General features: G+C 34.8%; 1 protein-coding gene across 7 annotated transcripts in view; it reads right to left on the minus strand.

The window, feature by feature from the left end:
• Window positions 1-6,124: 6,124 nt before the first annotated feature.
• FRY (FRY microtubule binding protein) overlaps window positions 6,125-20,537 on the minus strand; it is a 514,411-nt gene continuing 499,998 nt past the window's right edge. For 5 of the 7 annotated variants that reach the window (XM_051986496.1, XM_051986491.1, XM_051986495.1 and 2 more), the window contains 4 exons: window positions 13,310-13,327; window positions 10,985-11,095; window positions 8,729-8,931; window positions 6,125-7,608 (listed from right to left, as the gene is read on the minus strand). In XM_051986496.1, coding sequence (XP_051842456.1) covers window positions 7,350-7,608; window positions 8,729-8,931; window positions 10,985-11,095; window positions 13,310-13,327 — 591 coding nt within the window. In that variant the 3' untranslated portion in view covers window positions 6,125-7,349. The remainder of the gene's footprint in view (window positions 7,609-8,728; window positions 8,932-10,984; window positions 11,096-13,309; window positions 13,328-20,537) is intronic. The other 2 variants (XM_051986492.1, XM_051986494.1) reach the window with 1 other exon arrangement.

Raw genomic sequence — 20,537 nt, forward strand, 5'->3', positions numbered from 1 at the left:
TTGTGTGGGGACAGATTATACATAGTCTACAGTCTTTGTACCCCACTAAGAGAGGAAGCAAATGTCCTAGTAATTTGGTATACTATGGGAGTATGCGCTTCCTGATAGCGGAAGACTGAATTGTGTCAAGAACAAGTAGAGAAATACTTGATAGAAAAATGGATATTGGATCTCCAGCTATAGTTACATTTGACACAAACATAAAACATAAAACACATGTTTTGTCCACCAAACCTTCCTGTAGTCAGTTAAAACGGATATCGAATAGAAGCTCTTCTACACACAAACAGGCCAAAATAGAAAAATGAACATGCAAGTTACTTTTCATTTAATGTACATGTACCATTCTGGTTTCTGCAAATGGGATATTATATTTACTCCTTTTAGAGTATGGATTTGGCTCATCTGCTTGGCTAAAAATGCAGATAAGCTAGCTCTAAACTTGTGTCCAGGGCTACTTCTAAGTGGTAGCCTGCTTTTATAGAAGTGAATATCCCATCCTTCGATTCTTGAGATGTATCAGCTATTTTATAGAATAATATTGGCCTCTGCTTTCGCAAAATAGTATCAGTTAGTATGGCTAAATATTAAGCTACTGTTTAGCCTTTTGAAGCTTTTGAATTCCAAATCAAAAGTTTCTTATCTATAGGCCTTAGCGTATGATAGACATAACATGACAACATTAATTAGCCTTTTAATAAAGTAATTTGCCACTTCCTTGAGAAATAGGTGAAACTAATGAGAGGATGATGGTGGCTCATGAGTGGCAATGGCTGTTGATAGATGAGGCCCTCTTGGTGATGGTATTGATCCACCTTGTGCTCTAATCTCTTGATGCTCTATTTTTTCTTTAGCTGTGAGACTGATATTGGCATGACAGTTGGCAGGACATTAAGATGGACTTGGATAATTAATACCAGATGTTTAACATTTCAGATTGAGTCCTAATTAGGCTTCCCAGTAAGTGGATTTTGGGTTGATCTTTCCACAAGAAGAAGCTTTAACAAGTTTTATAACTTTGGGTAGGGAGGAAGTAGTTGAACACAAATCCTGTTAATAATTTATCCTAAAAATTATCTAAGTGGGAGAAAAAATAGAAATCTTCATTTTTCTCTTTTTCTTCTCTACCACTCAATTATATTATCTCTGATCAAATCTGCCAAGATAAGCTTCCTATTGAAGGAACTCTGAAACATAAGGAACAAAATAACCATTTTAGTAGATTAATTCCTGAGCTTCTTTGCCTTACCTTGCTGGAAGTAAGAAAGTAAACAAAAGAGAAACAATAAAAGCCTTAATGCCCCACAAAATACACCACCTGTTCCTAGCAGACAGAAGAGTTTTTTCTTTCTTTGTTTTTACGGACTTAGACCTTACCTGTTTGTTAGTTGTAATAAGGACATACATTTCTTCTATTCTCGGTATTCCTCTAAACTCTTCTTGGGCCTCTGGTTTTTCCTGTTTTTATTAGTTAAACTAATGCCTTTAAAGATCACATCTATACTGATGATTTCCCAAATCTATCATTCTAAGCCTTGAACTCGATTGGAAACATCATGGCTGAGCATAAAGAAACCTACCTTCTAGAGGCCAAGATCTTGGGTTTTATTTTATTTTTTTGCTGAGGCAATTGGGGTTAAGTGACTTGGTCAGGGTCATGCAGCCAGGAAGTGTTCATTGTCTGAGGCCAGATTTGAACTCAGGCTCTCCTGAATTCATGACTGGTGCTCTACCCACTGTACCACCTAGCTGCCCCAAGATTTTGGGTTTTAAAGTCAGCTAGATAGCATAATGGACACAGCTTTGGGGCTGGAGTTGGGAAGATCTGAATTCAAATACTATCTCACTTATTAGTTTTGTGACCCTGGGCAAGTCCCTTAATCTATTTGCCTCAATTTCCTCAACTGCAAAATGGGGATGATAACAATAGCTCCCCAACTTGTGAAATTACTGAAATATGTACAAATACATGTACATATATCTTAACAGTGCCTGGCACACAGTGCATGTTGAACAAATAAATGCCTTTTTAAAAATTTCTGCCTGCCTGCTTGTTTTTTTTTTTTTTTTTTTTTTTGATACTTACTGTTTGGAAAGGAACTTTAGTGATTTCTTAGTACATCTTATTTCCAACAGACTGCATTTCTTGTATGTATCCATCATCCCTATGCCAGTATCTCTCTCTTCTCCTCTCACTTTCTTTGGGGGTTGTCTTTTTCTCTTTAGACTGTAAGCTTGAGTGCAGGAAGATCCTTCTTTTTCATGTTTGTATCCTAGCACTTAACACAGTGCTTGGCACAGAGTAGTCATAATGTTCACTGGCTGACTATTCTCTCATTTTCTTTCCCCAACTCACAACCAGATATATTTTTGAATACTCCTTTGATGTCATGTTCATTATTACCTCTGTTGCTTCTGGGCATATCTCATCCATTGCAATCCATTTTTTTCAAAACCCAAAATGACACCTGACTACATCAGCCCTCACTGAATTTTTTTCCCCAAGGCACTCCTATAGCATTTATAGTATAATATACAATTTAGCATTTTATTCCTGTGTTACTGCTGTCATTATCTTAGCTACTCTTCTAGATTGTAGAGTAAGTGAATGAGATAAAATGAGATCTTTCAAGACAGTTGTGAAAATCGAGTAAGTCTTCATCTATTTCAAAGTTTGAGTAGGCCTGAAGGACTTTAAGGTCAAGGGCATACTTAGTGTCTCCTCCCTGCAAAGTGTCTCCTCCCTGCTATCTTAAGGACATACTTAAAGTCTTCCTGCTATCCCCTCCCTGTTAGCCCCCTAAGGGCATACTTAAGTCCCCTTCTTGTTATCCTCCCTATTTCAGCCAAATATGGGCAACTATGTACTTGTTGGTCAAGTTCAATTTCTTGGATAGTTCCCGCGTTTAGAATGTAAGCTCCTCAGTCAATAAGGACGAGGGTCAGTGGTGGGAGGGGGAATTTGCATCAGGGATAAAAGCGCTGACCCTACCTCCTACGGTGCCTCCTCCCTTCAATTGTGTGCACCAAGTGTTGGACTCCTGTTCTCGAGAACGTAAATAAATTTGCTTTGCTTCTAGAGATCTATCCAGTTGTTTTATTAATGGTTTCTGACCCACACATAAGGATGACATGCAATCTTGATTTTGGAAGTTATTGCAGAAATAATTTAGTAGTTAGACTTAATTTTTGAGGTAGAAAAGAATATTTTCTACTAGAGGAAAATTTCTATTTATATGTCAAGTGATGTGTCCTGGAGATGTCCAATCATCCTATTTCCCTTTCTGTTCATACTTAGTACATAAGATCTATTCATTAAGATGCCTCTGGGGAATAGTTTTAAAATAATAGAAGTTTCTTCTCATGAGAAGAAGGGGTATTTTTTTTTCTTTACCACTACTATAGCTAAAAGATGTTTTGGAAATACTTCATAGCTCTGAAGGTTCAGGAAGTTAGTATTATTATCTGATCTCTCCCTATTCTGGGGATCCTGATTCTTGCTGTTCAAATTCCTGATAGATTAATTTATAAACCAGAATGCCAATTTATCAATTTGCCAGATCTTTGATATTTCAAGCTCAGGATCCACTTAAGGAAATCCATATATTCCTGCCCTAGTATGAATGCCTTTATATTCTATGCATCAGACCTTAAAATAACCAGGTTAAAATAATCAGTCTAGATTCAGAGATGAATGTGTCAGAGGTTCTCAAGGGATTTTCCCATTAAGAAAAGGGAGGTTAGTCAACTTCCATTCCGCATTTCTGGGAGATTTTATTTATATAGGCTGTGGTGAGGTGGGAGAGGGTATATGTTTGCTATATGTGATCTCAAAACTGGAAGAGACCTGAGAGATTATCTTATCAGAAACACAACCCAGCTCTTTTGGCTCCTAGGCTGATCATTCCTAGAGCGCTCTCTTTTTAGGATAGTATCAGTTATTTTGTTCCTCTTAAACTACTTAGCACACTGCTAAGCACATAGCAGACTTTCAAGTGTGTGGATGTTTGTGTATAGTTTGGGATTGGGAAGGATCTGTAGGGTCTTTTATGCTATCATTGTGTTATCTAGGATAAGCCCTCAGGGTATTGTCAGTCTAGAAATTCCAAACTCCTCCAACTGCCCTGAATTGTAAGTTTGTATGCTTTTTCTGTCTCTTACTTTAAGGAACACTAGAATTTTTGCATTTCAATTTGAGGTAGCTGAAATCTTGTCAATTTTTATCTGTCATATAAGTGGAGATGTCTTTTTTTTTTTTTTCCTGTTTTCCACAGTTAAGTTTAAACTACAAGTTGTGATTCTTGTCTGTAAGAGAATATAGCAAAAAAAAAAAAAAAAAGTCAATACTTGGTCAGTCTTTTCTATTATGGGGAGAAAATAAAAAATGGAATCTGCAAGCAATTATATTTTGTGACTTTTAGGAAGCCTAAGATTTTATCAATCAATATAAACCCATGGCAAATTTGCCTTCAGATGTCAGTCACACAATAAATATGTTGCCATCTGTGATCTTTGGCATCATATAATTAAAAATTAATTCCTATTTATTTCAAGAATTATTAAAATTATCTACAACTTTTATTTTCTCTCCTGGTGCAGGTTTCTTGATCATTCAACATATTCCCATCCTTGACACTACTTCTCTTGTATGTGCACAAGGAACCCAAATTAATTTTAATATTACTTATTAATTAATACTTTAAAGATCCATGGTTTTGTTGCAGCCTCTCTGTGCTTTAGGAGATGAGATAGTTTTCATGAGCTGCTTATGTGTTCCCCCACTTCAAATGATCATGCAGGAGCCAATATCTTGAGAAGAACTGTTTTCTAATTAAGACCAGATTGCATTCTATTTCCAGGTCTATCTTCAAAGTCTTTCCAGCATGGTGGAATCTTTTAAAACTTTAGATGTGGGGCAGCTAGGTGGTGTAACGTATGTATGGAGCACCAGCTTTTAAGTCAGGAAGACCAGAGTTCAAATGTGACCTGACACTTAACACTTCCTAGCTGTGTGACCCTGGGCAAATCACTTAATCCCAATTGCCTCAGCAACCCCGTTCCCCCCCAAAAAAAACCCCAAAACAAAAAACTTTGACTCTGTTGGCATAATCATTAAGTATACAGGGCAGAATCCTCCATGCCAAAAACGAGGCATGAGAGGCATTCACTTGATAGTGGAACTTTAACACTGTCATGAGTAAACATAATTAAGGAGGCCAGGTATCAAGAGAATCATATCCTATATACTAGAGAAAAACAGAAATCACTGCTGACCTTCTTTCTATTGGCCCAGCTTCTTAAACTGTGGTTTGTGATCCCATATGGAATCTCATAACTGCATATGAGGGTTATGAAGTTATGATTTATTATTAGTAAATGTTTGATTTGTATTCATATTTTATATATCTATATACCTGGGGTCATGTAAAAATTTCTTGGGTAAAAAGGGGTTATGAGTGGGAAAAGTTTAAGAAGCCATGCCATTTACATCTTGTTCTTTTCTTTCCTCCCCTACTAAAGGTAGATAATCTATAATTACTAGAATTAGAAAATTGAAATATGACTTCTTTCTTTGCTATTTATTTTGGAATAGAGATTGGCAAACTATAACTGAGGGCCAAGTCTGGCTTGCTGCCTGTGAGCCTGCCAAGCTAAGGGGGTGAGGGAGTGTTACATTTTTAAAATAAAATAAAACTTTGTTTTAAAGAATGTAAAAGTCATTCTTAACTGGGGTTCATACCAAAAAAACCCAACAACAACAACAACAAAAAAAAAAAACCAGGTGCAGGCTGCATTTTGGGCAGTAGTTTGCCGACTCCTGTTCTAGAAACTTTTCCTCATTCTTGGTTTGTAGCCTAATGAGTTTCTAAGGTTTATTGCTAAATTGAGATAATTTCAAATTTACTGTGACAATTCTGCTTTTCTTAGTGAATTCTGCTTTTCATAGTGAAGGATACAATATTTGATTTTGCTCCTGAAACAAGCTAGATCACTTCTTCCTTAGGTAGGAAGATAAATTTAGGTCAAAGTCAAATATCTTCATGAATTAGCAGTAAAATGAATTGTCATCATATGACTTTATCTTTTACTTAATGGACGCATTGAATAAAAATATCAACCCAAGTTACTTCACAAAACCTGCAAGTGTATTTACAGAGTGAATAAGTTACATAGATCACATCTGAATAGAAGTGTTTCTGATGTGCAACAGGTTTACACACCCACATTTTAACACTTGACAGCATTAAGTGTGAGGGGGGAAATTTATAAGAATGGGTGTGTGTGTGTGTGTGTGTGTGTGTGTGTGTATGTATGTATATATATGTATATGCATATACATATATATACATATATATATAAAACAAATAAAATATCATCTACAAAACAAAGTGAGGACTTGTACTTCACCTTGATAGTTCTATTTTCTGTTATCCAAGTGGACATTAAATTAAAATATGCATGCATGACAGATTAGAGGATTTAGACAGTTAATGTGGATGTATTAACTTTGTTCTACAAAATGTCAAAGTTAATTCAAATTAACAACCATCTTTTTTTTTTTTTGTAGTATAAATATGTTCATAAAAGCAACCCTCTAGGAAAAAGCAGCCAAGATCCTTAAAAAAAAATTCTACCTATACCATTTCTGATACTTGGGTCCTAATAACAGACCTCTGCAAAGCAATCCAGTACCTTCAGAGACAGTAGCCTAGCAACATTAAGAAATGTACTTCATAGCAGCTCATTTTAGATACAGTAATCGTATTCAAATTACAGTGTATGTTAAATTGTAGTCCATTTACAGTTTGTTTTCATATATACAGGCGCTCAGCTTTTGACCAACTGTCTCAGTTTCTATTGGCCAGCTTCATTCTGCCTGCCCCTTTTCACCCCTCCCCCCAGAAAAGAAAAAAGAAGAAAAATACAGGGAAATAATATACAAGTTTTAGGATATAAAAAGAAAAAAATTAGTAAAGGGAACATTGCACTTTTGCCAATCTAAAACCAGTTTCTAGAAAGGAAGGTATTGTTCAGTGTTGTCGGCTTTGGTATGCAATGGAAGTCGCCTCTTCAGTAGTGAGTTGTGGTTGCTCAGTGAAATGCTAACTTTTTTTGTGCAACACAGCACGGAGACTTGAGAATGTCCGGTGTGTTCTAGGCTACCTCTGTCCTGACAGTATTGCTACACGTTGGAAGTTCCGCCCACCTCTTTGTAGAAAAAGTCCTACAGGTAACAAGAGGGAGGACAGCCTGGCCAAGTCTTCTGAAGACTGAAAAGACACTGGAAGACATCACTCCAGCACGGCAGCACTCCCAGCTTGGAACCAACGGAGGACGGAAGACTCCTGTCAGAGACTTGTGCCTGAAACACTGGAGTCTGGGAGAAAAGTTGTGAGGACTCGGTAGCTCTGAGCCCTGCGAATCATGTCCCGGATCTCTATGTTGAGCTCCATCAGCTTGGTGCAGATTTCCGTGAGGCTCTGGTTGGATCCCACTAGTGCATAAGTACCAGTCTGTCCCAGAGTTTGATGTCGGAAGTAAATGTTCAGTAGTGTCTGGACCTCATCATCAGAGCTGCTCCCAAAGATGTCATTGGGCCATAAACTCCTGCAATGGGAGATGGACAATACACGTTTCTTCAGTGTTGCTTACAAAGTTAGGAGAGCTCGATTCATAGTATACATTTATTCACTCATGTCTTTAGTAAAAGACTATTACTAACTGGAGGCAAAAAATTCTCCCACTGACCCAGTTGGGTACAGAGATTGGCACTGAGCCCTTACTACTTATAAGACATAATGCTATAGAATACTGAAGGTGGAGAAAAGAAACTTAATGATTAATTTACAAAGAATCATATAATCTCAGAGCTGACTGAATTGTCAAAAGTCATCCATCCCCAACTTCTTAAACCATAGTTCATGATCCTCCTGATCCTATATGGGATCTTGTAACTAAATGTGGAAGTCATGAAATTATGATCAATAAATGTTTGACTTGTATATTTATTTTATATACCTATATACCCAGTATCACATAAAAAATTTTTTGGATGAAAAGAGGCAGGGCATAAGAAACCCTGTTTTCTAGTCTATTCTGTAATTGAATTACCTGGTTTCAACCATTTCATTATTTTAGATATGAAACATATAACAAAAATGAATTTATTCAATGACCAACACAAAACCATGAATATAGATTTCTAAAGTATGAAAAGCTGTTTATTTTTTCTTCTCTCTTCTACTCATTTTTTTTCTAGCTAAGTGTAAAGACTTAGTAGTTAGAAAATCAGGGTTGGGTTTGAGAACTGATTCTGTGGCAATGCACTGCTCTGCATAGGACCAGAGACTTAGAGCTGAAAGGGAACTTACTGGACCTTGAATATAATCCCCCTCAATTTACAGATGAAGAAATTGAACCCCAAAGAGGATAATTAATTTGCTCAGGGTAACACAGGCACGTGTTTGAAGTGGAATCTGAATACTGGTCTTCTTGACTCCAAATAAAGCACTTTTTGCACTTTCCTTTGCTACCTGCTTGAGTTTCAGATTTCTCTTTCACAAATTGGGTCTGATTTTGATAGATTGATAATAAAATTCCTCAGAGCAAAAAGTGAAATGCCTATGTTCCCCCAGGGTCACCTAGGTGAGGATTAGATAGCACATAACTTCATGTATGTCTCACAAATGGCAACAAAAGAGAGATCCCACATGTGGTTAAGACTTACCTGCATTCTCTGATTTGCCGTAATGCTTTGCCAAGTTCATTGTTCTTCAGGCATTCTAGCATAGATTGGATGGCTGCTTCTGTGGAGCTGAATGTAGGCTCAGGCCAGGAGGATTCTATGTATAGAGGATCCATAGCAATGGCAGCTGTTGCGTCCTTCAGGTTTTTCTTTAAGTCACTTAGTTCTCTGGACATATTCAACAGCTGTGAAAGAAAAAGTAAAGAGACCACAGTAGGTGCAGACAGGGCATTAACTTTTGTGTTTATATGTTTTGTGTATGTAGTTAAGCAAAAAATAATCTTGCTGAACCCAAAGTGACAAATGAGTCATGACAAAAAAGTATGGCACAGTATGTGTAAGTGTAAATGAGGTAACAATGATTTATAGTGTTCTGTATAGACAGACATATCCTCCCCATTTACTACACACTCTCCCCCCCAAACTTGTTTATCATTACTTTCTTCATATGAACTCCCCAGGAGTCATATCCAGATAACTGTTGATGCTTCTTTTCTTTACCAGTATTTTCCATATCACAATAGAGAGATTTCTACTATTTATCTAGAAAATGAAGGGAAAGTCTCAAATTGGGATTGCATTTTAGAAGTCACACAGGTGACCATAAAATTTTCTCTTAAAAAGGGAAAGACCTGAAAGACCCAGTTCCTTGGCAGTCAAAGAGATGCTAATCAAAGGAATTTTTACTGCTTTTTAGAGATTAAAAAGTATAAATATGATAAGAACACTTCTTTGTAATTTGATTCTGGGAGTATTTCACCAAAAAAAGGCATGCTAAGATAAATATTTTGTTAAAAAAAAAAAAAAAAGGATTTAAAATTTCAACTATTTCTATAAAGGAAAGTTCATTGTTCTAGCAAGGTATGCCATCTTTTATCTTTAAAATTTTGTAATATTTTCCTCATCCATTTAAACAATTTGATCTTATGTGCTATAAAAGCATGGTCAAAAGATACTTTTACAGGTTTTTTAACTTTTGCTGATATTTTACTAAATAAATTCTTTTAAATTAAAATTTGAAAGTTTCCTGCTCTACAGATTCATTTTTTGAAGTTGGGAAATGAGCATTTTTGTTCTTCAAAGTAGTCTAATCCATATTAAAATAAAACTTGAATTGTTCTTTTTAGTGATTTGGAGTATTTTTTTCTAGATTCTGGATGAAGATAATCCTGTTTTATAATCAGAAAGGTCAAGTGGTAGGGAAAAGAATAAAGCTTAGTCTGGCCTATCAGTCCCAGAAATAAATAACATCACTTTCCCTGACACTGGAATCATTTGTAAGTCAACTGAGAAAAGCCAAAGAATATATATTCTTCATAAACTGTCCTGAAGAGAGTGATTGACTAAAGAGAAAAGAGAATACAGGGTACAACTTATTCTTTTAATTAAATAATACTGTTCGTTTTTATAAAGAATATTCATATATATATATATACATATACACATTCTTTTCAATAATTTTTGGATGGTTAGTATAAGGTCATAGGTCATCTCTCTAATGATCTAACTTTTAGACCTTTTATAGAAATTCTCCTTAGACAAAGCATCAGACTAATTTTCCCCCATCAGTGAAGGGCTGAGCTGATCAGCCAGGTAAGCACTCTATCTTGCTTTTTTGGTTCTGAGGAGACACAAAAGTCTAAAAGAATTTTAATTTCTCTGACAGTGCTAGATCCTCTAAAGATAATATTTCCAAATTTAGAATAATTTCACTTTTTATTATTTAAAGCTCTTTTCTTGCTAATATATCACAGTCTTAAATTCACTGTTAGTTATTCCTAAAGGAAAAAAAAATCTTTAAAAATTGAATAAACATAAATGTTGCTTTTTTATTTCATTAAGAGAATGATATTTTCTTTGTTCACCTATTAAATTCATCATATCTTACATATATGAATTGTGGAGAGAGTCATTAAAATTTCCTTAGGATTAATTAAGAATAATAGCATCATCTCTCTTTAAATGCGCTATGCCATCATTCTTTGCTTATAACATCTCTCTCTAAAACATGTCAATGATTCTCCCATTGCCTACTAGGCAAAAAGTACATGAGAACTCTACCTTTTTAAATAAAAACAGAAAGATGAGATGTTTTTTCAGCACAGTAGATCTAAGGTAAATAACCTGTGAATCAATGGAATCTCAGATTGTCATGGGGAAGGAGAAGTAGCGGAAAGGAGGAACACAAAATAGAACTGATCACTTGAATGAAAAGATTGGATTGGGCTTATGACTTACCTCTGGCATGGAACTAACTTCATGCACCTGGCCAATGAGTTTGCAGTAGGACTGAAAAAGCAACAGCAGCTGGAAGTGTAGTTTATATAATCTCTGACACAGTTCCAATTGCTAAAGAAAGAATTTATAGGGGAAGACATAGTTATTAAGGAATAGGTTTTTTTTATAACCTTCTTGGAATTAGTTTTATATAATAAATGAAATATATGGGTTCATAAGTTTCAATTTTTTAAATGAAGTATGATTAGTCATTTAATTTCAAAATAAAACAAAAATCCAATCAATGATTGTATGTAAAATTTAACATTGTGAATCAGAATAAGTAATGTGGAACAGCCATAGTCCCCTGAGGGATGTCTAGTAAAGAGGACCAAGGAGATTTATCCTGTTTGCTAAGTTATAATTTTTAGACATTATTGACAATGAGCATAATTTTATGAGATGGTAATCTGTTTTTTTAAGTGAAAAATATTTTTAATAAAAGTGTATTTTGAAAGGGAAAACATTAAGTGCTCTGAGTGGGTCACCTTATTATATTATATAAGCAGAATCCCACAGAGATGAGCCTTACTTAATTATTTATAACTACTATTAAGGATAGAGCACACAGAGACGATTTGAAAAAAAGTTTTTATGACTATCACACACAAGATATTTTTACAAATCAATAAAAATGTTTTTAAAATATCAAAATTAGGTTTGTTATTATTAGAGGGAATATATATATATAATGATAATCAAAGAGTATATGCTTTATAAATGCTTTATAAGGAGAGTACAACATTTTTTATGGAAAGTAAATTTAGAAGTAATTGCAGGAACTGGCCACTGAGCTCCACTAAAATGGATAATTCTGGACTTTAAAAGTTATTTTCATTAAAATCAGAATAGCTCACACATATCTTTTAGGGAAAGGAGTCAATTTCTTTTACTCTTGGGGGAATTATCATCCAGTCTGTCTTTTTTTTTTTTTTTTTTTTAATAACTATTTTCTCTAAAACCTGGCATTGACACTTCAAGTGTTGGCCTGATGAATAAGGTAGTTGATGGGAAAGATTACTCAAAACGATGAGAACTAACCCCCAGAATTCATGCTTGGCATTCAGAAGCACTTAATAATTGTTTACTGAATCGAATTAGACTGACATACATATGACAACTAGACATGAGCTGTGGGAATCCAAACCACCCAATGTTTCTTTCCTTAATTAGGATTAAATTAAAAACAAAATAGGGCATTTTAAAAACTCCCAATCCAAGAATATCTCAAAGGATGAGGAATTTTAAATCTAGTTATTCAAATTTAGCTCTTTGTTACATATAAGCTACTGAAGATATCTTTTCTCTAAATGAGTCTGACAAGATTTAAAATGGGGGCCGGGGAAGAAGAGGTGATTACTGATTGTTAAACAAGACAATGCCATTTAAAAACTGATTGATATAATTTATAATTAATCCATATATAACTAAATTGAATGAAGTTAGATTCTTTCTGATTTAGAAAGAAAATATGATTAAGTTGACCTCTGTGAAGAGGCTAATAGCACGCTTTAGTGCAAAGGAAAGTTTTCAGTGTTTAAAACAGAAATGTTAAACTGCATGCTGCCCACAACACTCTGAGTGCTGTTGAACCAGATTTGGGAAATATTTAAGAAAATAAATAAAAACACAATGAAACATAGATAATATTAGTATGTGGTTTTCTAAGTCAATATGCAGCCTGCAGTGATCTTTATGCACAGTTTGGTGCTCCCTCTTTCTATCTGAGGTTGACACCACTTATCTTTCAACAAACTTTTCTTTATAGAAACCTTTTGACAGATGATTTATAAATGAAAGAATTCTATTTAGTAGAATTTAAAAATTTTATTCTACTTAGTAGAATTTTAAATCATATTTAAAATCTTATTCTATTGATAGTAAAAAAAAAAAAAAGACTATAAAAAAAGACCTAATAGTAATTTTACAATTCAGTAGAGACAGCTCTGCAATTTAATTCAATTTAAAACCCTAATTAGGATTTGTGATATACACAAACTTCAAATAATATTATTACACACATATAATACATGTTTATATATCATATAAATTATTATTGAAGTGACCCATGTACTATATCAGAAATCATAGCAATTTAGGTTTTCTTTTTTGTGAGGAAAACAACTCAGAATGCTACTAATAAATGACAAGTTTCTAATTATGAATAAATAAATAGAAATGAAAAAGGAACAACATGCTAAGAGATACAACAGTAACAGTAAAATCAGGGTTCATTCAGGGTCCATAGTTTAATGGACAAAGAGTATGAAAGAACTTTTGACTTACTGCAAGAGATTCCATTTGCTACCCAGCAAGCATGGCACAGGAAAAAAAAGGAAAGGAAAGAAAGTAGAGGGTCAGTGTAATGCATGCAACAGAAAGCACAGCCCTCTTTAAGAACATCACTGTTCAGCAGTATTAGCATGGCTTGTTTCAATTTTGTCAATGGCTGCTAGTGTTTCACTCCCACAACATGCACTGCATTCCAGTTAAACACAAGCTCTACACACAATGGGGAGCGCCATTGGCCAAAATAATGGAACCAGCATTTAGTAGGTTTTAAGTTTAGTTTGCTAAGATTTTGGCAGCCAGGTAACAAAAAAATCAAGCTCTAGTGACTGAAGGACTTAGTTGTATAAGCCTGAATGACTACTTCTTGACTCTGAGGAGATAATCTAATAATATAATGATAGTTCTCAAAAGATCAACTCAGTAATTTTTAAAGACATTTATAGAACTGGAGCATAAAATAAGCTGCTGGGAGGCTCAAGTCTGTGTCTTTAATAGGATCTTAAGATCTTACACTCTGGAAATTCAACCATTATTTATTGATAATATAAATACAAATGCTATTAATAATCCAATTTTCATTTTTATTACAAAATTTTCCTCTGTACTTGGAAAATGTTTAGTAGGAATATTAATACTTCTTTCAAAAGGATGATGGTGGTCTTCCCCTCCTCAAAAAGAATCAAGTACCTGTGAGCATTTTTTTCATACTTTTATGATTAAACAAAATAGACAATTTATGATAAAAAAATTGTAACAATTATTTTACAAAAGGGATTTGCAACTTACATTTTAAGCTAATCACTTTTAATTACAGGAGAATGAAAACTTTGAATAGGAGGGTAGAACAGTAGCTCCAAGGACAGTAATTTTTGATTTCCTTAAGTCACAATCACAATATTAGCTTAAGGAAGATCTAGGTATATGGGAATCTGAGGCCATAAATTGGCATGGAATTATTACTTGAATTGATTTGTTATTCTTAATCTTAAAGAATCATATACTTCATTCTGAATTATCAAAATATTTTTAGTCTAGCTTAAAGTTCATTGACCCATGATGATAAGAATTGCCATCTTCATGCTCACAATATTATTAATTTAACATTCATATTGATAATGCTTCAGTGTGGAGTTTAATAGCCTTATCATCAGTGTGGGGAACTTCCCGAATGAAAACTCCCTCCATGAATGCAATTAAACAATCAATCTTTAATTTGGATCTTAGGGAGTTGGTAGGGCAATGACATCAAACTTAAGTAGAAATGGATCTCTGCCAGCCCCATGTCAACTTAGAAAACCACAAATTATCATTATCTATGTTGTATTGCATTTTAATTTATTTTGTTAAACATTTCCCAATTACATTTTAATCTGGTTTGGACTATAAGTCTGGTACCTCTGGCTTAGAACACTGAATGGTTAAGAAACTTAAAGCCAAAATGTATCAGAGGCAAAACTAAGTCCAGACCTTATGTACTTAGCCCCTCATGAATTTCTGATTATGAAAATAACAGTTTAAAACTCTTTTTAAAAAGAACAGATGCTAATATGCTAAACATTAATTTAAACCACATCCCCCTCCCATTCACCCCCAGCCAGAACAATAGCATTTATTCCATCAGTCATCTTACTAGAGACCAGTACATGGGGATTTTCACCTGTTGAAAATGAATAGATTCCACAATTCTCCCACTGGTTGAGATTTTATACCTCAAACCCATGACAGAAATTAAATAGCTGAGAATATTTAATAGTTTTATTGCTTTAAATAAAGCTTTAAAACTAGCAAGGTCATGCAGTTTTCATTACCAAGTCTTTGACAATGAAATCTGCACAAGAGATGTGGCAGATTCAAAAGCCAATCATCATTAAAGTTCACTTTTATTCCTTTTTTTACCTTGAAAAACTGGAGAATAACTTCAAATAGGAGCAGAGCATTTAATATACAGTTTAGCAAATTACCATCACTAGTAGTTTGCCACTATGGAATTTGCTTTCTGGCAGCACGGAAGGAAGCAAAATTGAGTGAATTACATGGTCTCAGGTTGGGAAAACTGTCTTCCAAAAGAAGGGATCAATGTGAGCCAAAAAGGATAATAACATCTTTTCTAGTCAATAAAGGTAAAAAAAAAAAGCTGCTAAAAAATTGCAATGCAGGCTAATTTTTTCCCTTTACTCTCTTTAGTCAAAAATAATGTCTTTCCTGGGGGATGGCCAATTTCTGACTTATAGAGCTCTGGGTGTCCTTGACCTTTGTAAGCAGGAGATCTCAAGCATCTTCAAGGCAATATGGCATAGTGAATAAAGGGCAATATAGAATAAGGAAAATCTAGGATTCAATTGCTATATCTTTCTAGTATTACTTCTTTCTGGACACACTTTCTAGGTGACTCTGGACAAGTCATTTGCTCCTATGACCTGTTTCCTTATCTATAAAATGGGGATGAGATAACTATGATTAGGGTGCCTACTTCAAAGAAATGGTGAGAGGCTCAAATGACATAATGTATTTTGCAAACTTAAAATGGATAAGGAGTGGACTTATTATTTTACTAGGGAACTCCTCATGAGCAGACTTCCTCTACTAGTGCAACACCTTCTCTACAAGTTGAGTTTGGGAAATAAAAAAGGATCTAAGTCTTAGGGAATTGCTGAAGGGTATGAGGTTAAGGGACTTGCTTATTAGTGTGATCTAGTCATGGTATGTCACATGGGTACCATCCAGGCCAGCTCTTTAGCTGCTAAACCAAACTTCTTAAACTGGGGGTCATGGTATAACTGAATGTGGGAGTCACAGAATTATGATTTATTATCACTAAGTGTTTTATTTGTATCTCTTTTATATAACTATATATCTGGGGTCATGTAAAAATTTCTGAGGTGAAAAGGGGTTTCTGAGTGGAAAAAGTGTGGATATACCACATTATATCCAGGGAAACATTAGAGTGGGAGCACCTGAATATGTGAAGAGAAGCTAGATGGTTCAGTGGACAGAGGGCAGGGCCTGGAGTCAGGAAGACGCATCTTTCTGAGTTCAAATCTAACCTCAGCCATTAACTGGGTGACATTGGGCCTGCCACTTGTTTGTCTGTTTCCTCCTGTATAAAATGAGCTGAAGAAGGAAATGGCAAATTTCAAGAAAATTCTAAATGGGGTCACAAAGAGTCAGATTTCCTCTCTCCCTTCCCCTCTTCCCCCTTCTTTCCCTCCCTCCTTTCTCTCATTCTCTCTCTCTCCTTCCCTTCCCTTTTCTCTTCTTTCTCTGTGTCATTTCCTCCCTCTCTGTTTCTGTTTCTTTCTCTCTCAACCCACTCTTTTCTCTATCATTGTCTTTCTCCCTCTCTTTTCTCTCTTTCCCTCTCTCTCCTCTTTCTCTTTCCCCCTGCCCTTCCCTTTTCTCTTTCTTCCTCTCCTTCCCTCTCTCATTCAGACTTGTGAATGTCCTATACCAGTCCTATAAGGTTAGTAATTTAGCATCTCAGATAATTGCTTAGGGCCCTGAGAGGTTAAATGATTTCACCAGACTAATAACTAGTATACAACAAAACCCAGCTTGCCTTAATTTCAAGACAATTCTCTATCCATTATACCAGGAGTGTCAAATTTGTGGTTTTCTAAGACAATAGGCATGAAATCTGAAGGTACCCATTTCTCTTTGAGCTTGATGCTGCATTATATCACACCATGGTGTCTCTTGATAAACTTTATTATTTCCTAATCTATTTTTATGGTTGTAGGCCTTTTATGAGGCTATTGGGTGGGGAGACTCAGGCCATAAAACATTTTCAATGTTCCAAAGTTTTAAAGTTCTTCTTAAAAATATGAGGAAATCAAAAAAAAAAATTTAAAAAAAAATGAGGAAATCGCATTGTTTTCTGTACTCCCAAGTACCTCCCTAAGTCCTAGCTGTATTCTTGGGATTTCTTGATTCCTAGAATAGATACAAGTACATATGACGAAAAGATTTATTTTCCTCATAGAAAAATGATTAAAACAAAAACTCCACCAAAACTCTCCAAGATCTCAAATCCATATGATGGGGCACACAGACAACTGGGTAAAATGGGATTCTGTAAGGAGCAACGAAAGCTCAGAAATACCCAATTTCAATGCTGATTAACAATAATACCCAAGATTCTTAATCATGTTTCTGTGAAGCCTTTGGGACTTAAACAGAAAAAAAAAAAACATCTAAAAGAACTTGACAATGAAGATATAAACGTGTCATAAGTATTTTAAAAATCTACTATCAGTGTTAGCTCTTTGAAGGCAGTGACTGTGTCTTATGTATCTTACTCAACACTTCACATAATCAGTGCTTAATAAATGTTGAATGATTGAATCTTTAAAACTTGAGAACCACTGCTTTAAACTTTGTGAAATAAGATACAGGTGACAATTGACTCAAAGGTAAAAAATAGATTTTTTTTTCTGTACACACAATCAAACATGTTTGTTCTCTGTTTACTAATGAGGCATGAGGAATACTATACCTAAGCAGCAGTTTGTTGAGGTGTACTAAGTTCCTCAGTGACCCTAGTGAAAGGGCATTAGGCATCTAATAAAAGCTGTTTTTTTCAGTTATTTTCTATTTTGATACTTACATAAGAACTAGATTTCTCATAGACATGGGATATCTTATAGCAATTTATTGCTAAGTAAAATAGATTGGGGCTAGACCTAGGCTTTTGAAAGAATGGACAGCATCCTGTGAGATATTTGCTATGGGAGAAAACGCTAGAGTTTTGTTGGCTAACAAATATTTCTAATATGGCTATGGCAGAATTAGGAGACTTAAAAGTGGTTCATTTAAGAAATAGGCAAGAATAATAATAGGTCATCAACTTAAAGAAGAAAAAGAGAAGGTTTAAAGTCCTTGCTATACAACACCATTGGTGAGATTCCTTTCTTAGACCTCCATCTTGGAATTTAGTCCTCCCAGTTAGTTCTCAAACTGCACAAATTTAACCATCCAATCATAGTGCTTCTCATCTAAGTCTTTCAAGAAAAGGAAATGCCCTATTCAGGGTCCTGGGAGAAGATACTGACATTATATTCACATTTAAACATTATTTTAAATATCTATTCAAAGACATTTACCATGATTACTGTATTGTTACAATTCTAAGTGGTAATGATCTTTGAGCTATCATTTAAGTAAAGATTGGTATCTTTAAATTTAGCTTATTCACTGAGAAATTACATTTTCCCCTTTATATCAGGGACAGAAAATGTCTGAATACATTATCAATGCAATAGTTGCTCAAAAAGCTGTATCGGGAGATAGGCTGTATGGGTGTTAGAGGGTCTTCCTCATTATTTGCTACTTTGATTAGATCTTTACAAGGGCACAGTCAGAAAAAACTCAGGTTTAGTTAGAATACAGTTTTCTTTTTTATCTATTAACTTGTGAATTAATGCATAATCCTATAAAGTTGTCTATGACAGTTTTATAACTCTCAAATGGGTGATGATGGGACAGTTTTTCACCAAAGAAATGCTTCAGTAGTAGTAGGATTTGCTGCTTGGGGTTTCAGATTGCAGATATCAAGCCAAATCATTGACTGGGAGGATCTTGAGGCCTGGGAGTCAGCCTAGGAGAGAGTGTGGTCTCTGCATTCCTTGGATTCTTTGGAGATCAGGAATGTGTAACAGATATCTGATACTCACAATATAGTGCTTTGGTTATTTTTCCAACTGAGTGTCTCACTTTTAGCTCAGCATAAGATGAGTCTGGAACATCTGTAGCTGATCTAGGACCAGTGATCTGGTTATATTGATTAGCCTTACATAACTAGAGTCGAAAGCAAATGTCCTAAACCAATTCTTTCATCTCTCCTCCAATACCAGTAGAAATAATGGTAAATATTTCGTTTTCTCCACATAGCAGTTTAAGCTATCATAGAAATAAATTATGTGAATATTATATAAATTATATACACATTATATATTTTATATAAATAGTAATTGAGGCTATAAGAATGTCTTTTGTCTAAATTAATTAATCATGACACCTCATTAGAGCCTTAAATCCTACTCATAAGTATTGAGTTTAAGTCAGATAAAGATATTTTTCACTCCTCTTTTTAAGTGGTCAGGTTGAGAGGGTATCTTTAGAAAATGTGACTACAAGTAAATGAAATCAAGAACAGAAAAGCCTTTATATATCACTAGCAATATCAAAAGCAAAATTATCAAGAAATAGAAATCATTCAGCTGGCACTTTTTTTTTCCTTCAAGAATAATCTGTCTCCATTCAATAATGGCCTCCCTCTTTTTTAGGATCAGTGTCTGTAGGAAGAGGGATCAAGAATCCTTGAGATACTGAATTAAAATTTGGGAAAAAAACTATTGTTGACAGCCAACTTAAGTAGGCAATCAAAGAGAGACAGCATTTTGTTTTTCTGCTATTATGTTTTCTGGTGTCTCTGACTTCTTACTCTTTTAATACATGTCTGCTATTTCTCATTCAAGAGAGCAGAAGAGAATGTGAAAAAGAAGCATTCACTACCTGGAGAAAAACTATCAATTTCTCTCTCCCAGAGACTCTTCCTCAAACATTCTCACTCACAACTGTTTTAAGTAGAAGGAAATGGACAAAAGCTATTAGGAAAAATAAATTTAGTTTAGTATATCGCTTGGTACTCTGGAGAGAAATTAATGTGTGTTTTTTTTTTTTTTCCCTAAAGCTCTACCCACCCCAGTGTCTATATTCATGCTAGCAATATCTTCCCCTCTGCAAATTTCCTCCTGTAATGGTGGTGAACTTGGCCCCCTAATCTCTAGTGGAGGAAGCATCCATGCCAGCCTGCTTTCTTCATGTTCAGCCCACAACTCCTGAGAATCATTCTAGACTTTACCCTTGCCAGCTACCTCTCCTACCTCTTCTGGCTTTTCAGCACCATTTTTATATGTTGTCTTACTCCATTAGAATAGAAATTCCTGAAGAAGCTATCTTTTTTCTGCTTGCATTTTATTGCCAGCACTTTATTAAATTTCTGATATATAGTAAATGCTTAATAAATGCATCCTCTACTATCCAGGTACTTTTAAAAAAGAAATTGCTCAACATTTCTATCTCTACTATGTGCTAATCTATGTTGAATGAGTTTATCTGGTAAGGAGAAAAAACTCTTGGCCTGATTACTAGATTACTAAGGTTTGTACTAATCCTCATGTTAGTATACATATCTCTAAAATAAAACACCTCAATATTTGTTTTT

The sequence above is a fragment of the Antechinus flavipes genome, chromosome 3 (assembly GCF_016432865.1).
Source record: "Antechinus flavipes isolate AdamAnt ecotype Samford, QLD, Australia chromosome 3, AdamAnt_v2, whole genome shotgun sequence".
NCBI classification, from domain to species: domain Eukaryota; kingdom Metazoa; phylum Chordata; class Mammalia; order Dasyuromorphia; family Dasyuridae; genus Antechinus; species Antechinus flavipes.